General features: G+C 38.3%; 1 protein-coding gene across 1 annotated transcript in view; it reads left to right on the top strand.

The window, feature by feature from the left end:
- The window catches only part of SIM1 (single-minded family bHLH transcription factor 1), a gene marked incomplete at its 5' end in the record, with an annotated part of 30,219 nt that extends 17,857 nt beyond the window's left edge, over positions 1–12,362 (top strand). The window contains 3 exons of the mRNA XM_010081011.1: positions 643–808; positions 8,023–8,428; positions 11,632–12,362. Of these exons, the coding sequence (XP_010079313.1) occupies positions 643–808; positions 8,023–8,428; positions 11,632–12,362 (1,303 nt within the window). The remainder of the gene's footprint in view (positions 1–642; positions 809–8,022; positions 8,429–11,631) is intronic.
- Positions 12,363–22,049: the final 9,687 nt, after the last annotated feature.

Here is a 22,049-nt window from a genome sequence, read left to right as displayed (position 1 = left end):
TTTATTTATCTGTTTTCTCTGACTGGTAAACTCAGTATAAGAAACTTCAAACAGAGGAATAAACACTCACAAGACTCATAGAAGAAGAAAAATTCAAAAATTTACACCAATTGCCTGAAACCTTGTAAACAATGAAAAATATAACCTTAAAGCTGAAGTATTTTCCATAAAAAATTAATTTGTTCAATTGATTTAGTCATCTGTGTAGGCTGTTATGTGTGTCCCCACACATGCATGAACACACACAGATATGCACACATGGTAAGTTTGTAGTTGTACAGTTAAAACAGTTTTGAGGAAAATGTATCCTATTTGCTGGTTAACTATGTGACCAATGCAGAACTGCAATATAAATCTGAGAAATTTCCATACCATTGTTTTTTATTACTGAAGAAAGTAGATGAGGATGATAGCAGTTGGATGCAAAAGCCATCATGTTTTCAGTATAAAAATAAAAAATAGTGCTATTGTTCAGTAAGCTATACTACATAAGTGTATGAGGGGGATATACTGTCTTGCCCTGGACAGTTTTATTCTTTTTCCTTAAAAATATATTTCGTTTGCATCCCCCACTAAGAAGGAAGGAATGTTTCCCATTAAGATATGGAGTGAGTTTGTTTTTTACTTTTGCCTTTTATATAGGGATACTGAATACAAAGGACTACAGCTCTCCTTGGATCAGGTCACTGCTACCAAGCCGGCATTCTCATATGCAAATTCAACTTCGACCATAGCGGATAACAGAAAGGGAAGCAAATCTCGCCTCTCGAGCACAAAGTCAAAATCAAGGACATCACCATACCCACAGGTAGTTGTCTTTGAAAAACAAAATTAAATTTTTTTGAATGTCTTGATTTTGACTGCTATTTTACAATACTTTTACAATTTTACAATAATTTTTACTTTTACAAATTATTTTTTTTTGCGTTTTACAATTTTACAATAATTTAGTAATTAGAATGGGCCAAAGAACATGTTACTCAGAGGGAATAAAAGACAACACATTATAAGATCTTAAGACAGGAATATGTTTCTTTAAACTGTTTCTAAAAAACTGGAAACTTTTATGTTTCAGTGTGCATACTAAGTCATCATCAACAACAATAACAGCACAGGGCTCAGAGTTAATGAGGAGTGGACAGAAGGACGAGTGAAAATGTTGGTTTTGAAGTACTTGGTTTGAGAGGATTGTGAGCTTTGCCATTTGAGAAAGCTTGCTTTTTCTTACTGCCTCTTTAATATTTCCAACATATCTAGAAAGCTGCCAGATGTTTGACAGCAGTTTAATATTGAAGTCTTAGGAGGAGTGAGTTTTGAGGAGGGAAAGCAAGAAACTAACTTGCTGAACTGGAACAAGAAAGATTTTCGATGTACAAAGCTTTGAAAGGGAGAAGGTGCTAGGACGTGGTCATTGGTGTCAGTGGACTTGAACTTCCCAGATTTAATTTTCAGGCCTAGTGTGTAAGGAACACATCCCCACTTGGAGAATGGACCAGACTTGACTGAGTCTCTGAACTGGAGCTTACCTTATACTTCTACACAATTTCTGCAGACAATGCCACAGCACTTGCATGCTTACATTGTCAACCCTTTAGCTCAAATAAATATTTGTTGAAATAACCATTATGTTTACTAAATAACAGTGCAAATCTTACTGCTCTTATGCCACCACACAGTGGATATAATTGTATGCACTCATGATGTAACATTGAAGAGCTATGTACTTTTAAAGAGTCTAGGTCAATATTTAACTGATAATGACCTTGATGACTACAGTTTCTCTGCAGGCACAATGCTTTCTAAACTGACCTCTAAGAGTGTACAATGTGAGTCCAAGTGTCTGCTTCACTTCCTGGTTTTATTTCTTTTTTCCCCTCAAAAGTACCAAGGGTAAGAATTTCAGTTAAACGACATCTGCTTTTGGCACAGGAAATATTTAACTGAGCACCTTGATATTAACTCAGATTCTTAATTTTAAGAATGTAATTTTGCCAGAGATTGTTATGGCTCTTGTTTAATCATTTGTTCATACACATTTCTGTGGGTTATTAAAGAAGAGTCTTGAATGCGCTACACTAAACAATTTTAATAAAACTGCTTTAAAGAATTGGGAAATATACCTACAATTAATTCTAAATCTGATTTTTAAGATGAGTATTTTTTATTTACTGAAATTACCCTTCATCTCCCCTCACACAGTCCTTTCCAAAGTACTCATTTGCTAGCAGGAAAATCCCAACTGAAGATCTACTATCCTCCCACATCAATCTTTTTCTGAAAGTGTGACTTTCATCAGTACCTCCTTATTCTCTCTGCCACCAGAAAAAATCCCGAAATAGCAGTGCAGTGTTGAGACTGTTGGTTTATCAGGGACTGTTGTCTGAAAGTTCAGGGTGTTTTAGTCTCTAGTTTCATTTTGCATCCTCTTTACCAGTTGCCTGGTAGTAAAATCACAGTTTTCGTCATTTAAAAAGAAGCAGCCGTGATAGTTGCCAATATCTTGAAAAGTGGTCATACCGTTCATTGTAGCACATCACCACAAGCAATGCTGGCAGCTTGGCTTTGCATCCCTCCCATCCTTCTCCACCACTGAATAAACTGTTGAAAGACTTAGAAAAGCTGTTGTGAAGAACATGCAGCAGGTGGTATGGCCTGTGTCCCTCCGTCTCCAGCCCACATAATTTGCCAGTCAGTTGCGGAGAATTAGAGTGTGACTCAAAAGCCATGGCTGAAAAGTGAGGTCATGGGTTTTGGCTTACACAGGGGCCTGGGTTTTGGTGAAGGAAGGAAGTAGGAAGCTTATTAGTAAAATAATGGCAGTGGACAAAGTTTTTCTTAAAGTTAAGGGCACCTAAGAGATTTTAAATGTAAATAATTTCTTTCCTTTTTTTTTTTTTTTTTTCTTTTCCCCTTGCCATTGATTCACTCTTGAAGAGAAAAAGAAATCACATGTTTTATTGGGTGATGACTGAGAATCCTCTCCCTTACCAGCTGTGTGCCCCTAGGACAGCTACATGAGATGTGAACTGTAAGAAAACAGTGATCATAAATTTCAGCTGAATGTTTAATTCTAGGGCAAAAGGTGGATGTTTTGCTCACCTAGGACAGCATTAGTGGTTTTTTTCATCAAATCTTATGAAAAAGCAGACGTACTCTAACATGGCGCTTTATAGATTCTTTAAGTAAAAACTGAGTTTGTTAAATTGGAGGCATTGGTCAGCATCTGATTAACACTAAGTGTCTTTAGGACAGTGGGCTAGTGAGTTCTGTGAAACTAGTCCCAGGAAGGGGAAGGGCAAGCAGAGAGGAGAGCAACCCAAAATTCATGAGACAGTTCTAGGTCTTGCCCAAACACATTGAACAGTGCTCTTCTAGTTCTGTCCTACTAGGCAGGTGGAGAGCTGAAAGAGGAGGTGAAAAAACAGTAGAGATGAAGACTTGATAGGGATTTGCAGAAACAGCAAGTTGTGAGTTAATTTAAAAGATACCTGTAGTCTTCCTCCGTAATAACAATCATTGTGAGGGGCTTCCAAAATCTAGCCCTGGACCTTATTTATTCTGTACACAGGAAATAGCAACAAGGTTGGAAAAACATTTTAATTGTGATAATTTGAACAACAATTTTGGAGTTTAATCTGCCATTAATGACGATTGTTTAAAGAAAATACTTAAAATTGTCTGTTGTCTGCCTCTAATGGAAATGTTTCATAGTCAGATCTGGATAAATGTTTATTGCTTCATATCTCATCTTAGTTCTTGGATAAAGAAGATATATATATAAAATGAATGCATGCATACAAGTAAGGATGTACCCAAGAGCTGTTGGATGGGGGCTCTCCTGTATGTTACAGCATGCATGAATTTTTGGAAATAATAGCCTTTTCTAGGAGGTGTATATTAATAGTTATTAACTTATTACATAACTGGTTTTGGAGGTAAATTGATTTTATACCTACTTTAAACAGATAATCTGGATTATTTCTGCAATCTGCCCCTATTTGGGCATATCACCCAACGGGGTAAAGATAACAGAATCAGGCTGAATTCTAGTCAGGTTTTTTTTTTTCTTTTCCCTTTTTTTCCATTTCTTCCTGTAGCCTAGAGCTTTGGCAACTTCCAGTGTATTCAAAAGCAAAGCAAAGCTCTCTTTTTATAGTAAACATAACTCCTGATCTGGTGAAAAGTCACCAGCAGTGGGGGTTATTTTAATGGACATGCTGTATTACTTTAATCTAAGCCTTTCACCATCTGTTCTGCCTATAATAGTGAATGCAAAAAGAACATATTTTACATTTCAGAATTACATTAGTAAAAAGTAAGATAAAAGTGATTTAAAAGCATGCATATGTTCTTAGTACAATGCAGCCAGCATCTGTGATGTTTTTTCCCATGGTTAAGACACAAATCAAGAGGAAAGCTGCTAATGCTGATGTAGTGAAAGTTTTTCATAGAAAAGAGGACTCTGAGAGGGTTTCACTATATATTTAGTGTTTATAATGATAAAAACCTGAGTAGGTTGCCAGAAAATTAGATAGTAGAACATCTATTGTTTGAACATCTGGCGTGGTGTGTGGAGCAGGCTGATGTTGCTGTGTATGACAGGGTGAGTGCTCAGGCCAGTGAGACACCTGTACAAATGGTCTGGAAAAAAGAAAATAACCCAAGAAATATTATAATTGTTGGCTGGCCTAATGCACTTTCATGCACTTTCATGAAACAAGATTTTATTAGATGTGGAATTGATGTTTTCCTATTCTTTGCCCCTTCAGCCTTCTGAAGTTTTTCTCAGAGTGAAAAGAGCATCAGTGATGTCCAATAGCCCCTTTCTGTGCCAGTGTTAATGCCACCGTTGTGTCTTCACTACGGTGGTACACTGGATTAACACTCTGGAAGACATTTCTAGTATCTGGAGGTGGCAATTTAGTTTCCAGAATTTCTGCTTGTTTTTCAGTTTCTGTTGGTTGAACTTTGTCAAAAACTGAAGAATAATAAATTCTGCCTGATAACGGAGGGCAAAAATTAGCAGAAAGGAAAACATTTCTGGTGAGACAGGACTGGGATTGAAAAAAAAATTCACTAATTTTAATTGCCCATAATTTTCATTAAATCTGATCTCGTTTTCTATGGTTTTTCATCACTTGACATATGGGAGCCTAAATCTGACTTGAGAGATAGTGTTTCCACTCCTGTTTCAGTAAAGCAGTATCTTTGATCATCCTTTCATTTCACCCCCTGTCAACATGTCACACATGCCTGTATTTGGAGTCTCCACCTGTCAACATCAGATTCCCAGAAGAGGCAGCAGTAGGACTGGAGTGGTAGAGGCCAAATAGAGATGTGATTAGCTTTAAAGGGAATGAAACATATTTTTGGCCTATGTTTGCTTATGTTGTACCTTAAGAACAAGCAGTCTTATCACCCTTGGTAGACAATGTGGGCCACAAGCAATTCACCGTGTTAATTTAATTCTGTCCATAGCCTAGCAGCTGCTATGGGTCAGATCTCAAATAATCATCATTTACATCAAGTATAAAGAATATGCATTAAGTATTGTTGTTCTTGACTACGTGGTTGTATGGCATTCTGATATACTGAACAGGTACCCTTTGAAATGGTTTCCTTTTCTTTAAGAAAAGTGCATGAAGGCCTGTGCCATTTCATCTTTTGTGGTTAGGTTCAAGATAAATAAAAGAGCAAGTTTTCAGTTAAATGGAGAAATTCCTTTCAAGTGAAGCTATGTTGAACCCTGAGGTGTCCTTAGAAACAGAGAACTAATAGAAAAATATCTATTAGAGCAAAATGAAATTAAGAATTTTCAGTTTGAAAGAATCTCTGGCATTTATTATCATAAATGGTTCAAAAATTAAATGTCCTTATATTATTAGAAATTAATTTTAATTTTTCTCCTCATGAAAGAAATACATACTATGAGCTTTATTTTTAATAAGAAAATAAATGAACTTTAAACTTTTTTATACTTATATTTATGCTTATATTACCTTATGTTTCAGGTTAACTTTTAAATTTCAAAAATCTAGTTTATAAAAGTGAAATCCAAAAACAGTGCTAAAAATAATTCTGAAGTTAAGAACAGGCACAAAAGTAGTTTTCCTTTTGTTCATTTCCATTTTAACTAATTGTTAATAATTTCTAATTTTTTTCATTGTAAACTTAATCTATATATTTTTGTCATAAAGTCTACCCTAATTCAGTTGGTATTTCTGAAGATATCATTGTGACTAAGCAGTTTGAAGACATTAGATCTGAAAGGATAATAGAAGAGTTAGAAGTTCCAGTTGGTCACATAACACTGTGGTGGCTGAATAAAGTTCTTAGTTAACGTATGCCAAGTTACTGGCATTTTAAAGAACTCTTTTATGGTTCTGTAACTATCTCACTTCCATGCAAAATCATATTTATCCTTTCACCTCTAAAACCTTGGGATGAATATGGTGGTACTAATTTGCTGACCTCCTCCATATTTAGGCTCTTGGCCTACGGGTATTCTTCTGACATCTAATAACAAAACCTAATCAAGCTCCTCAAAGCCATGACCCTTTCTTTCTTTCCTTTAAACAGCCTATCATGTTAACAAACAGTATTCACAAATATAAACTGGAATACTGAAGAAATACCCAATTAAATGCCAAAACTGAAGTAGTTCCACTACCGATGTTGCACAGATGGTTTAAGTTTCTGTAAGTCAAACATCTGGTCAGTACTTTCGATTGGTAAGTGCATAAAACCTTGATCCTGGCTGATAATGAGGAGTTTCATAGCAACTCAATCTAATGAAAAGGAAGGCAAGCTTATGTTTTCAGGAGAGAGGCCTAAAGCCTATTAAAAGAAAAGGCAGAGTGGGCATCTGGAAGGTGAGTGATGGAATGGGAGAATTCCAAGGTTTCATGTTGTAATACATTGATTTGTGACATGAGTGTGCAGTACTGAAGAGGCAAGCATGTACAGCTTTGGTCTCATCCCAATCCATAATCACGGGTGAAATTGATTTAAAGATGTTCCATGAAGTTTGACAGTTCCAATAAATAAGAAGATTTAAAAATGAGATAGATAAATCCTAGGAGATTTAATAAGCATTCTTTTTTTTTTTTTTCTTTTCCCAAAAAATATCTAAAAGTTTGAAACATTCATTATGAATATCTAGAAATCTGTGACATTTAACTTAACCCTTACTTCTCTCTAAACAAATGCCCATGCTCCTATTCTGTCTGCTTTTGCAGCCGTCTGTTAGCTGCTGCTTCTGGGTTGGGGGGCCCTGCTTAGCCTGCTTTGGGGTGCCAAATGCGCACTCTGCCTGCTTTGGGTAGCAGTTGCCTTTTCTGGCAAATAGTTTCTGGATTTGCCTTGTTCTCACATTTCAACAGAGCTGTGATTTTTAGCTTCTTATTGACCTGCCATTACTCTGGAGCTCTGTTCTGTAGTTGGTAGTCCCAGGATCTACAGGAGGCTTTATTTTCTCTAATAATAGGAGGAGAGAAGTTCTAAGATACCACTCCAGGTAAGAAAAAAAAAATCCATCAGCAAACAAAACGTGAAGAAAAGAGAGGGAACCCTTAGAAAAAGAACTTGAAATACATTCTGTTTTAATTCAATGTGTGAGAATGCTCCAGGAGCAGTTGAAAAAGTTTTGCCCAGGAGTGTTGGAGCACCATTCCTGAGCATAAGCACCAGCTTTCAAAGCAATAAGAAAAACCTGGACGTATTAAAAAAATATTGAATTGCAATGTTGATGTTGCTGGGCCTAATATTGCACATCATAAAGGATATGGCTATTAAGGGTCAACATGGGATGTTTTAGAGTTTCATGAGGCCTGTCCTGTCATCTGTGAGCTCATTACAGAGTGTTGTACAGGAAAGGACTAGAAGTCCAACCAGAAGGTGCAGACGTGTGGGCACGCTCACAAAAAAACACCCTCTCACATGCATATTCTGTCTTTTCAGCGCAGTTACTTGCAGATTTCACCCAGGCGTAGTAACTTCCCCGCTGCTTCTCCTGTTTTGCAGTATTCTGGATTTCACACTGAGAGATCCGAGTCTGACCATGAGAGCCAGTGGGGCGGGAGCCCCTTGACCGATACGGCTTCTCCTCAGCTGCTGGAGCCCGCGGACAGACCGAGCTCCCAGCACCACGATGTCTCCTGTGCCTACAGACAGTACTCAGACCGCAGTGCTCTCTGCTACGGTTTTACACTCGACCACTCCAGGCTGACTGATGACAGACATTTCCACACCCAGGCCTGTGAAGGAGGCAGATGTGAAGCTGGCCGGTATTTCCTTGGCACGCCGCAGCCGGGAAGGGAGAGCTGGTGGGGTTCTCGTTCAGCGTTGCCCCTGGCTAAGTCATCCCCCGAGAGCAGAGAAGCATATGAAAACAGTATGCCCCACATAACTTCTGTACACAGGATTCATGGTAAGAGACAAGAAGGATTTGCAGAAGTGGCACCATCTCAGATCAAGCAACATGACATAAGCATGCAGCTGTTTATGTGAGAAACAGAAAACGAGAGACACTCTTGGTGTATGTCCTGATCTCAGAGATGACATCTACGGAGATGAGGAATACTTACAGTTCATTTTGAGTTTAACAGTCTGGCTTATATTCAGAAAAATATAATTTGGTGTGTATTTTTAAGTCTGTGAAATTGAGGTGGGAATATCTGACTGGTGAGGTCTTAAGGACAAGACAGTCTTAAAAATATGAACAAATTTATACACTTGATAGAAATCTGTTATTTATTTGACTTAATATCAAACTACTTCAGACGGAATATATTTAGCACAAAATTAGTTAGAACTAAACCCAAGCTAGATATTAAAAAACCTTTAAAGTCTTTGGAGAAATCATTCTCCAAATGACCTATTTTATCTGCACTGGTTATTACTAGATTTTGTAAGGTTTGCTGTTTACTTTTATTTAAAATTGTCAGTTCAAATTAACATTTGCTTTTGGTTTCAGATATTTATCTCCAGCTATAATTTTTAGTCAATTTGAGTCTCTCCATCCTTTCAGCACCAAGCCTGAAGCCTTACTTGGTGTCTGGCAGGCTGCAACCTCAGTGCATTAACACATCTTCAGAGGCTGAAGCTGATAGAAAATTCACAGTGAAAAGATGATCTTGGGTTTGGCAAAATCCAAAGGACCTTGAGTTTAAAGGGTGGACTGAGAGTTGAAAGACCGCAACTGATCCAAAAATCAGAGTTTAATGTTGTAAGATGCAGCATGAAAAAATGCTTTTCTACTGAAATGATCTGTCAAGACATAGGTTGTATCTGAAGAGCTCATAAAAGCTAATTACATTGGTACAATTCCTTTGACTTGCAGAATGAGGCTTTGGAAAAAAAAAAACCCCTGTACTATTTTACCCCAATCTGAGGAAAATTATTTTGAGTTTAGAAAAATTATTAAATATCAAGTTCTAGGAAACACAGTCAGAGGAAAATGAGGCAAGAAAGGGACGCCAAAATTTTGCTGATAAATACTGCTCTCCACTTTCCCTGTGAGAATGCACCTCCTTCCTTGTGTTTGTCCTGTACTTCTGTCATACTTGTGTTTCTCTAGCTTTTTCTTCTCCAAAAAACCAGAATTGAGCAGAATATGATAATTTTTCTGCCAAGTTTTATGCATGATAATTCTTACTGAGAATAGAGAGATAGTGATGTTGAAATACAGAGGTATAAATGCAAAACTGTTAAATATTTATTCCGTACTTTTATCAAAGATAATGGAAATGGATAATATAATTTGATTTTAGTTTGCTCCTTGGTTTTGCTGTAATTCCAGATGCTGTGGTTACTTTCTTTATTGTATCAAGTCCTACATGTTTCAGTGGGCCTTCAGTCTGCATGTAGCTTTGGGGGTAAAACCTCACATGCTGGTCTCAGTTGAGCAGAGGAACATCTCCTGTGCCATTTTCACTTAGATTTAGGCAGTTTTAAACCTTGGCCTTTCACAACTGAAACTCTTTTTGACAGTGCTATGTGAACATTGCTGTCAGAGCATTTTCTTTGGGCAGAAACATTTTCTTCCTTTTCTGTTCTTTTAATGCATCTTCTGGTAGTTCTGGCTCAGGGTCACCTTACAATAACTACATTTAGCTGACCAATATGACAGGTCCTGGATATTGCATATGAGCCCATGAGTTTCTGGTCACCCTCAGGAAGTCTGGAGTACTGTAGGTACGGTCTGGGCAGTGAGTCAAACCGAGCACGTGGTTTAGAGCTGTGGCTGGCCAGCTCCCCAGTGTGTCGTGGTCTGCCTGACGTACTGCATGCTCTGGTGGCTGGAGCTCCCTTCTACCTCTAGGCCATAGCATTTTGGGCCCAGACCTTAAGAGTATGTGAAGGATAAAATTATGCTCATGAGATACCCTGCGGTGCAGTACTTCCACCTACAAAGGGCAGGATATGTTTAATACAAAAGCCCGTCAATGATTTTGTCATGAACTCTGCAATACAGTGGTAGTCATCTGCCTTGCAGATAGATCTGTACACGTTGACCTGACACAAAGCAGGGGGAACTACTTATGCTAGTTTGAAAATGGGTTTCTTCCAAGGAGTACTGTCAATCAACCCAATGGGCCTCATCACCAGAGAAGACTGTATGTGCAGAGGCAAAGGCATCATTAAGTAATTTGTGCAAGTCCAACACATGCCCTCTTGCAGGCACATATCTTGGCCAATCCTTTATCAAGCCCTTTATTATAGTAGGGCCTTAGTTGGCTGTTCGGGTTTGGGGTCACTCACTTTCTTCCTAGTGAGGATTGACAGGTCTGATTCTGTGCCTTCAGCTACATGCAAGCTGAGCACCTTCTCTGGTATGTCTATGGGCCTTATTTTTTAAAGAGAGGTAAGAATAGTTACTTTTTCCTGTTCTGAAAGTTTTATACAGCAAATATTTGTGTGTTGGGATATGGTATCCTGTTTTCCCAGTAACCCTGTCTAACAGCTATGGGTTCTTATGCTTCTGAAGAATAATGGCTTCATTACTTCTGTTTATTTATTGCTGTGTGACCTGCATGAAGTCACCACGGGGTCACAAACTATTCCACAGTGCTTTCTTTCTCTATGTTTTAGCTCCCAGAAAGGGCTAAAAGACACACTGGAGTAATGTGCACCTGTAATTTCCTGAGATTTTTGTTTTTACCACAGTTCTGATTCACTCAGACTTTGTTGATGCAAAGAGGTAGTGAGGGGTCAGGGCCTGCACATCAGTGTCAAGGGCAGTTTGACGTGTCCTAGGGTACCCTGCCTGGCCTCCAGATGCTCCAGAAGACACAGAGTTCCTGAGAGTTTGTGCCATATCTGCTGGGCCTATGCAGATGCCTGGTTACCCTAGGGTGCCTCAGATGGCACTGGATGGCTGTATTGAGGTGCTTAGATCTCTTTGTATATTTTAATCTGTGTTGCTTGTAGCTTGTTCCAATGTGCAGACACTGGAAACTAGAAGTTGTCACTGAAAAGCAAATGGTCTACCATGGTCATTTTTTGGTGACTTTTGTTGTGAGTCACTTGCCTCTGTCTTAGTTTTCTGTAAAATAAGGTTCAGAGTATGTGTTCTTCAAGCTTGCTTGCCTCTATCAACCTCAATACTTGTCCCCTTTCTCTCTTTCCTAGGGAGAGGACACTGGGATGAAGATAGTGTTGTTAGCTCCCCCGATCCTGGCTCTGCCAGTGAGTCAGGGGAACGATACCGTCCTGAGCAATATCAGAGCAGTCCGCACGAGCCCAGCAAAATTGAAACTCTAATAAGAGCCACGCAGCAAATGATTAAAGAAGAAGAAAACAGACTACAGCTGCGGAAAACAACCCCTGATCCACTGGTCTCTATTAATGGTACAGGGAAGAAGCATGGTATCTGTTTTGCAAACTATCCCCAGCAGCAGTTGGCAGGAGATGTCTGCCGCGTTCCGACGGTTGCCAACACTCCTCCCTGTGAACACATCCAGCAACGAGATGGAAAGATTATGAGCCCACATGAAAATGACTATGACAACAGCCCCACGACACTGTCTAGGATAAGCAGCCCCAGTTCTGACCGAATATCAAAATCTAGCTTGGTACTAGCTAAAGACTACCTGCATTCAGACATGTCCCCTCATCAAACCCCAGGGGACCACCCAGCAGTCTCTCCAAATTATTACAGCTCCCACAGGCAGTACTTTGATAAGCATGCATACACATTAACTGGATACGCCCTGGAGCATTTATATGACACTGAAACCATTAGAAACTATTCACTAGGCTGTAATGGATCACACTTTGATGTGACTTCTCACTTAAGGATGCAGCAAGATCCAGCACAAGGACACAAGGGGACATCTGTTATAATAACCAATGGAAGCTGACCCCTTTTTTTCTAAAAACTTTTGTGCTTTAAAAAATAACCTTTGAGATCTAATTGGAAGATATTATCTGTTTTCATGCCCTTGTCGTTACCAGCATTTGATATACCACAGTGCACTAGAAAGAATAACCTAAGGTTTTGGGGGATAAGTTAGTTAACACACATTACTTTTAAAAAATAAAAATGCACTGGCATGCAGGGTTAGAGTGAATGGAGCTAAACTTAAAGCTGGTGCCATGCAAGGTGAGAAGGATGGAAAAGGCCCAGACAGGGAGTGCTTGGGGCAGGCTAGCAGAGCAATTTATGCAGTGTGTAAGAGGCGGTTGTTCGGAAATGCTGCCAAGGGCAAACCTTCTGAACTGTATGTGCCCTACAGGTCCCAGCCAACAAAACTGTTATGCACTCTTTATGCAGAAAGTTGGAATGTGTTCCTTTGAAATACACATCAAAATGTGTGCTTCTGGTGATCTGTTTATTTCCTAACAGCCAAATGTGTTATGCTGCTCCATGGTATACATCATCCATGGCTAACAAATGCAAAATCAAAAAGGGGAGAAAGAAGAGAGAACTCCTGGAATTGTTATTTCCTTGTGTACTCACATGCATAGCTATTTACATATGCTTGATTTGAAAGGAGTCAAATGAGCAGTATCCTTATGATTACTACAATCAAATATTTACTTCAACCGCATTCAAAAGAAAGAAGACCTTTCTCAGTGTAGTTTTGAGAAATACGTAGGGCTTGTCTGTCTTGATGTAGAGATGGGAGATTGTCATCATATTTTTGCAAGATTGCACAAGGTGGGAAGTGGAGTTCAAGGGAAAAAAATTGTCAGGAGAAACAGGGAAAATAGCCCGGAATTAGGAGTGGTCCAGATAAACACGTTTAAACCTGTGGCTATGTATGCCATTTAGTAATAACTATAAAATGAGGAGAAATTATTCTAAGTGGCTAAATAATTAAGAATTAATTTGAAACACATAAGGAACTCAATAGAATAATAGAAATTTTGACATAAATTACAAAGGCAATTTCACAAGTGTGAAAATATAAGAGGTGAGAACAGACAAAAACTGTGTGGTCCACTTCTGATAAAGTTTGAAGTAAGTTATGAAAGTATAGAAAATTATAAGTACTCTGTCTGACATACAGTAAAGTAATAGGTATTTTCTTGCTTGCAGCAGAAAATTTAATGACTATCAGAACATCCTAGACATATAAAAATCAGCTATATGTACATAAAAAAATACTGAGGGAAATCAGGGTTCAAAGAAATTCAATTGTATTAAGAATGCTGATATTATTAGGGCCTGTCCTAGAGTTACAGAAGACATCAAAAGAAGCAGAGAAACATTTTGCAATTTTTGATAATCTCATGAACAAAGAGACACTAATTGATAGGAAAAGAGTAAATAAAAACATATGCTAAAAAAAGTAAAATAGGGCATTTGTAGGCAAAATTGCTAGACCTGTCCTTCTTTGTATGGCACTTACATGGAGTCTCGACGTTGACTACAATGGGATCAGGACCACCGCTCTGTATTATACCAATATGGAGGCAAGGGGACTTGAAGTGGTTGCTAGAATGAGATTAGCACTAAGTCTTGATTCATTTGTAACATTAAGAAGCTCAACATATGGGACTGAGTCATCAGTGGGTCTAAATATAAACCAACATGCTACGGGTGGGTTAAAAATATCTATTTTCAAATAAAACTAATCAGAAGCAAAAGCTAAATAATAACATCATAAGCCACGTAAGTAGAGATGTACTTGAAAGCAGAGGAAATTACCTCTCTGAACTTGGAATATTGTGCATAGTCCTGATCACTCCAAGGCAGATTGTGAATCTTGAATTGAGTAGTACCTTACTCCATAAGCAATCTTTGTTGACTGCAGTGGGATCACTCCTGGTGAAATGTACATTGAACACAAGGAAGAGCAACACAATCTGGTCTTTATTATCTAAAGCTCATAATAGAAAAAGGTGGAGCAGAGCTCAGCAAAAGATAAAGAGACTGAAAGATCTAATAAAAACTTTAAATAAACTGGGTCTGTCATGTTTGTAAGGGAAAAGAGTAAGGGGGAATGTCACTGGTGTGCAGCAAGCTCTACAGATAGGAGAGATAAATAATGGTCTAAAACTATTTGAACTAGCGGCAGAAATGAGAGGCAGGGCATTGAATGTTAGCCAAGGCAAAATGAGAACAAAATGATTTGGCAAGAAGTTTATTTGACTAACTGCCAAATGAATAACAAAGGTCATAAAGAGAAGCAGCTAGAGATTTTTGTTTGTTTGTTTGTTTTAGCATAAAAGCAAGGCAAATAACTGAGGGACAAAAAAAATATTGACAACCGTTAACTCAGAGGAAGGAATGGACCAAAATGGACTTCTTTCAGCCCAACAATTGTATATGTTCCTAAAGCATAGGAATGAGAAAGTATTTTTGATAAATCTAGTTCTGGATACACATTTATTTCACTTGTTCCTATGAATATACTTGCATTTGGAGTCTCATTGTACAGTATTAAAATACAATTTGCAAAGCAAAATAGAGTAGAGGTACATGGTATCATATTATCCCTACTAGTACATATAAAAAATAAGTCTAAGTGTCCATATTATTCTGTATTACAGAAGAGTTTCCTGAACTGTTTGGGTGAATGGGATTTTGTCAGCACCCAGGTTTCTTGGGGTCACCAAGCACTCTTGTTATCAAGCTTTTAATTAGAAGGCAATAGAGTTCTGCAGACCTGCTGCAGTTCCCTGGCTATGGTCTAACAGCCACAAGTAGTCAGGAAACCACAGTTTGGGCACTGTTGTATTTGCATTCTGACAGGCACTTTTGAAAAATAGAAGACTTATAAAACAAACAGGCACAATATAAGATGCTTGTATTATTTCACCTAGGAAAGAAGCCAGTGTGCTATGCAATAAAAATTCCCCATTCTCATTTACTGTGATCCCCAAATAAAACTTCCCAAACTGTAGTTATTTATCCTGTTTTCAATAGTTCCAGTCCACTACAATGACAAATGCAGCGAAATGCAGTGTAACGAATGGAAGACCTAGTATCTCAGTAGAGAGGTCTGCACTTGCAGCCATGCTGTGCCGCAAACAAAGGCTGATGCTCCCTCCACTCATGGGATTCCAGCAACTGGCACTCCTTAGCACTTCAGTACAGTCTGCTGGAGATAAATGCTTTTTGTCAGCTAATATGCCATCCTGCTTCTTTAGATAGCTAGGAATCTCTTCTTAATTGACAGAAAGCATTGAATGTTGTAAACATAGACTCTGCATGCTACATGTTACATGAAAGCAAGTTTGCTATCTTAATTATAGCATATAATATCACTGCAGCTCATATAATGTGTACTTTTCAATATGGTATAAAACTTATATTTTTTCAATTACATATTTATTTAATTCAAATTTTCATTTAGTATCCTTCAAGGATATCTTCTTTTTTTGTTTGTTTCTCCCTTTTCTAAATCAGATAAGATGAGATATTTTGCAAAATTGGAAAATGCAAGGCGTTTGTACCAAATACATTTTAAATGTATCACATTAGCTAAAGGCTGTCACTTTAAAGAAGGTATGTAGGTTCTGTTTTGGAACAGAAACAATATAAATTGATGTGTTGCATCATTTCTCTAACAGAATAAGGTTTTGCTATTAAATTAATATTTTAATATTTTGTAACTACATGCGGAATGACACAGCTCTGTCAAAACATTTCTTACTGGTATCAGCGGATGGTGCATAATGATTTTGGTGCATTATGATTTTGGTATGTCTCTTTTGTTTAAAGAAGCAAAAAAGATCCGTCTTTATGCCAAATTGCACCCCAAGGGCATGGATTTTGTAATTATGGACAAATTTGCAAAGCAATTCTTAAACTGGAAGAAGAACCTTACTCAGCAATTTGTCCCATTGATTCAAATGGGAATCTTTGTGGAGTAAGGTACTACTTAATATGTGTAAGGGTGAAAAAAAGCTGACTTGTTGTGAACTGGCAATAAGTTTGGGGTTTGTTTGTAATTTTTTTTTTTAAATCTCAGGGTATGAGTATGGAAACTACAGAAGGTAATAGCTGTAATTGCTGTGTTTCTATAACAGAAATTATTTATACATGCTTTGAAAAAATGAGTGCATCTCTCTGCACTGAAGAGCCCCGAAGTATTTTTTAAGCTTTAAATGGCTTTTGTTGATGTGTCTGCAGTACTGCCACAGGTTATACAGTGAAATTCTGCTCTTTTTAACTGTTTTAATCACTGTTATCTGAATCTCGTTTTTATCTCTGGATGTGGAGCATTTATTCATTAATGTCCCTAAGTATGTTAACCACCATATGTTCATTTATGTGAACATCCTGAGTGAGTTGGAAAAAAATAAAAGGTTGCATAATGTTTCTGGAAAAGGCACGGCAATCCCTGAAAAACAGGCTGGCTGTTGCAACGGTTAGTTAACCTCTCAGTCAAGGAACAAAGCTGTGGCATACGCGTTGGTTTCAGACCTTCTGCATACATCCTTGTATATAATGGGGATTATAGCACACAGTTCCAGGATTAGACCTAGCTATGTCTATTTTAAGGTGGCTAGAGTTAATGTCTGGCAGCCAGTGGATTCAGGCTCTGGTCTTTCCATGAGTTGTAAGTTTACTTAAAACACCTAAGGGTCTAAAGGCAATACAGTCTTTGTTATTAGGAACAATGGTGGATGAACATGCTTTCCTGTAGGTATACTGGATTAGCTCCAGACACCTCCACAGTGTGGAAGAAATCTATTTTATTTTATTTGCAGTTAGTATTGACAGTTAAATATTTCGTCTGTATGCACTGAGGAGCAAAAAAAAAAAAAAAAAAAAAAAAATCCCTCAAAAACCAACAATAGAAAAAAAAAACCAAAACAAACCCCACAGTTTTTTTCTGTAACCCTTCAGTTTGGTGTTAGTGAAGCCTGCTAGAGGTGTAGCTGAGGGCTTAGCTGTTGTTCTGAAGACCAAAAATTAAACAGTCTTCTGTTCAGAATGGTGAGAACACTAGTGTGACTCCATTTCAGGTTTCCTTAGAGCATTTATTAATGAAAAAAGCAACTGATGTGGAGTTAAACGTCACTGTGGCATTTAGCTTATGTATACAAGACTTCTGTGGATAAATCTGTCTCTAAGTTGCTAGGAATACATCCCTTTCTGAAAAGAGGTAATTTATGACTCCATCTATGAAGCTGTATTTGAAAGGAAATATCAAACACAGGAAGAAACAAAGCTTTTTGGCTGGTTGTATTCACTATTTAACTCCCTTTTCACATGGAGTTCTCAACATTTCCTATTGTTCTAGGTTTCAAAATACAGGTTTTAAACATTTTTATTTATTGCAAATGGGACTGCATGCATTTCTTTCTTTTCGGCTACCGATACAGTGGGAAGTTTTAGAAATGCAAGAAATAATCTTGATCACACATTATAAAACATTGGCACCTTTACATTTCTAAGGAAATAAAGTCTGTTAGGAAAAGTACTTTTAAGGCACTGCAACTTTTTCCCAAGGTAAATATTTCAATGCATAAAAAAGATACTAATCCAGAAAAAAAAAAAAAAAAGCACTTGAGACATAATGAAGTATTTTGTCTTTGCTTTAAACCAATGGTTATATTTATGGAAAAAAAGACACAAATTGCCAGCATTTCAAATACCATGCCTTGCAATGTATAGGGTCTAGTGACATTGTAGCATAACATCTGTAATTTGAACTTTTCCTTTGGAATGTAATGTAGGAAACACAATTTAGTTATGTCAACAATATCTTGCAAAGTGTTCCCATTTATAATTATTTATATTGTAAATAGCTTTCTGAAGTAAATTTGAAGTTAATGTGCATAAGATGTATTTATTATGTGAAGATTTTTTTGGTTTAAAATATAGCTACCAATATGCATTTTTTTGTCTGGTTTTCTATATTTTAAAAACCAAAGATTGTCCTATATAGGAAAAATTTTCAGGAATTCATTTTAATTAAGGAGAGTATTTTTCAGAATTGGGAGGGAACATGGTAAAAGCAATTTATTTTGATTCCTATGAATCCTAAGTGTTCTCTGAATCTTGAAAGAATTTTATCAAATATGAAGCAACACTGGTAATATACTGTTACCCCATTTAAGAAAGATGTCTGAATCTGCTCAAATGCTATTGTGTCACGAAGAGCTGACTCACAGGGGCTTAGCTAAGAATAACTGTCTACTTTGTGAATAGTCTGCCATATTCCTTGAAGTCATCCACCACCCCTGTGCCTCAGCTAAATCAGCTTGCTGACTTGGAGCATGATGCCCATTAGGTGCTTAAAATACTATACTCAGACAAAGAGTAGTGTTATGAAAAAGGAATAGATGGGAAGCTTTGCTGAACTGCATTCAGACCTGAGAGCTGGCTATTACTTGGGCTTGTGTGCTTGTACAGTTCAATCAACCCATAATAACATGAGCCACTCTTCAGCAGCCTAGCCACTGCAACCCTTGCCTACTCTGGCGTTTAGGTCCTTCAAGGGTTCCAGGTCACAGCTCTCACTTTCTAGACCAGCTTCTGAGCCGTCAAACCTCATCCTCTCAGTCACTTTTATTGAGGGTCTTCCCTACAGCTGAACAAATGTGAGACTGATGGTGTCAGAGAGTAGTGGGAGCCTGATGCTGTGGTTGGGTGAGAAAGCAGCTTTCTTAGAAGAGAAAGTGGTGGTTCACATGTTTTCCATTTGCAAGACTCAGAGCAAAATACATAAGCAGAGGGCATGGAGGTGGGATGCACAGAAGACAGTTTTGAGTCTCAAGTAAATTAATTGCAAAAAATGGAGATGCTGTGGTGTCACTGGCCCTTTGCTCCCTCATGGACACAGGCACTCAGTTCTCAGAGATGCTCCTGTGATGAGGGAACACTCTGCAGCACTGAGCAAGATGTTTAAATTGCATTCATGATTTTAGCATTTCCTATGGGGTAGTTTAGGCAGTTTCCCTCTCCTTGGCCTGAATTCAGCTTTGGTTCTTCATGAAGGCAGGAAGTGATGTCATCTTTTCCCCAAAGGATCCTATTTAGCTGTGCAAAACATGTGTTGGGTTTCTTTCCTTTTTTTTTTATTTTTTTTTTTTTTGTAATGCATGGGTGAGGGGTTTCAGAAATGCCCATTATTGACCTACCTCTCTGCCTTTGAAGCTCATGTTGAAAAGGAGGCACTGAGATCAGTAGACCCTCACGGAACCATATGGTCCCCCATAGGACAGCAGTAGCCCTAGTTTCTCCAAGCTCAGCTCTGCAACAAAACTGAGTATCATCCTCCACTCTGTGTGCTGAAAGTCCTGCCACATCCATGCCTGCTCTTCAGTCCCTCTTCTAGTGCATAAAGAGTGCCCATTGCCCACTGGTCTCTCTTCATTCTTGGCTCCTACACTCATTGTCAAACTGCTCTGCTCTGGGGAAATCTGCTGTCATGGCCATTATAATAAAAACATGTGATACCATCAGGAACTTCCTCTATCCCCATATGGTGGCCATCAGAGTCTTCAGTATCAGCAATTTCATCCGATAGAGCTTCTCTGACCGTCAGAAGGTCACAAATAGCCTGCTGCTATGCAGCTTGGCATGCCTGTGTGAATAAAAAGGACTATCCACCACAGCGCAAAGCCTGACAGATTACATGGTTTCTTCATGGATGTTAACAGGAGGTTCCCTAAGCATCCACACAACACTCTGGACTATGGTCCAGGGGCAGGGGCAAGGCGATGCATACGTGGAAACAGCTGGGCCTCACCATCATCAAGCCTGCTCATCCTCACAGGCATCTCTATCCGCAGTCTGTCTGTCATTGTCTTTCTCCCACAGTTCTCTCATTTTTGGCTCCCTCAGGCATTATGCTTCCATTTCCCTTTCCTTCCTTCTGCCTCAAGCCCTCGCCTGTGTTTTCACAAATCCTGTGACCTAGCTTGCTCAGTGAGTGTCGTCTTGATCCTGAAAATCGTATTTTCCCTTTCATGAGGAAAATGGCTATCTGGCAACAGTTTCCATCATTTGCACTTCCCTTTCCCTTTCACTTCTTTATACAGCTGGTGTAAATGCCATACTGAGGACCCTGCAATTTTTTTTTCTCACAGGCATTAGTTCTGCTACAAGAAAGCTACTGGTTGAGGGAATGGAGGTGATGAACTTTTCAGAAAAGCTACAGACAAAAGATGATAGATGCCTTCAGCATACCAAATACACATACTACTTTAACTGCATTGCAAAACCTCATCACTCTTGGACTGCAAACAGAACATGAAGACATAAACTGAAACCAGGGGACATATGCTTGTATTGCAAAATAACAGCAAAAGCTACTATCAGATGCACCTGCGAGAGAAACTTAAAAATTGGATCTTTGTCTAAGCATGCATTAAATTACATGTAAATAATGAAATGTTTATTATTACTATTCATCTCATAATTATTATTCATTTGTTCATTATTATCACAAGCTGTCATCAGCTTTGTCCTTTTTATCATGTTATCTATATTTGTCACCTGTTATCTGTACTCTTTTAAATAAAAATATTCTATAATAAAGATAATATTAATATAAAATGCAGAGCATAAACTGAGGGCTGGAAGAGAAAAACCAGAAAGTATCAGCACATTTCAAGATTTCAACTGACTATAAGCTCCACTATTTGGTACCCAGTGTTATCAGGTGGTAAATGTCATATGGAGCCATCTTTCACTTCCAGCAATATTCCTAGAAATTGTTAGCATGACATATTTGGAAATTATGCCAAAGTTGTGTTACAAACAGATAAACTTGTACATTATCAAAAGTGCTACGTTTACTTTTTTTTTTTTTTTTTTTTGATAAGGAGAAACATGACGAAGTGGTGAAGAAAGCTTAAGGTTCTTTTTTAAGCTGGACATTTTCAATTTCCCCTCAAGATGTAGTGCTAGAAATAATTTGATTCACTTTTAAAGGGCAGAGTGGAATCTTTCTATGGCTTCTTCTATCTCACTTGAAGCTTGAGGTAGTTCTGACCTGGTCAGTCTCTTGGGATCGGCTAGAGAAGCCTTGAGGCTCCACTGGTTTGTGTCATGTACCACGATTGTCTACATGTCCGCCACATATGAAAAGCAAAGGCCCTCTGGCTTCTAGAGAGTTTACAAGTGCAAGGGGGCTGAATAGTGCTGGCCACAATTTAAACCCACTTTTTTACATTAGTATTGTCTGTTTTGTGAGGCAAAACGTGTTAGGCTGCCACCTTTCTCCTGCGCTATTAACTTCACAAGTGGTAAGAAACGAAAGGAAGAAGGTATCAGAAGTTGTGAAACTATGCTTTTTCTCCCAAGCTGTTGAGCAAAACTGAGTGAGCACCCAGAAGATTATTCTCATCAAAACAGAATAAATGCTTACCTGGTGAAGTCATGCCTGTATGCAACCAGGTAAGGCAACTTCCGTGGGAATGTCCTTTTGCACTGACAGTGGGGCAGCTGGTGAAGCAACATCTGTAGGTACAAGATAGCCAAAAGCCCATGTGTGAGTGTCAGTGTTTTTCACGTAGGATCGCTGTGTTCTGAGCCTTTTGCTGCTTTCTTTTTACCTTTGCATCCACTTGAGCCCGGGATGGGGAGAGACAAAGGTGCAGAGAAGCTTATGCAGCTCTAACAGGAGTCAGAACCATTT

The sequence above is a fragment of the Pterocles gutturalis genome, unplaced genomic scaffold (assembly GCF_000699245.1).
Source record: "Pterocles gutturalis isolate BGI_N339 unplaced genomic scaffold, ASM69924v1 scaffold6361, whole genome shotgun sequence".
Classification (NCBI taxonomy): Eukaryota; Metazoa; Chordata; class Aves; order Pterocliformes; family Pteroclidae; genus Pterocles; species Pterocles gutturalis.
This window is presented reverse-complemented; position numbering and strand designations above follow the sequence as displayed.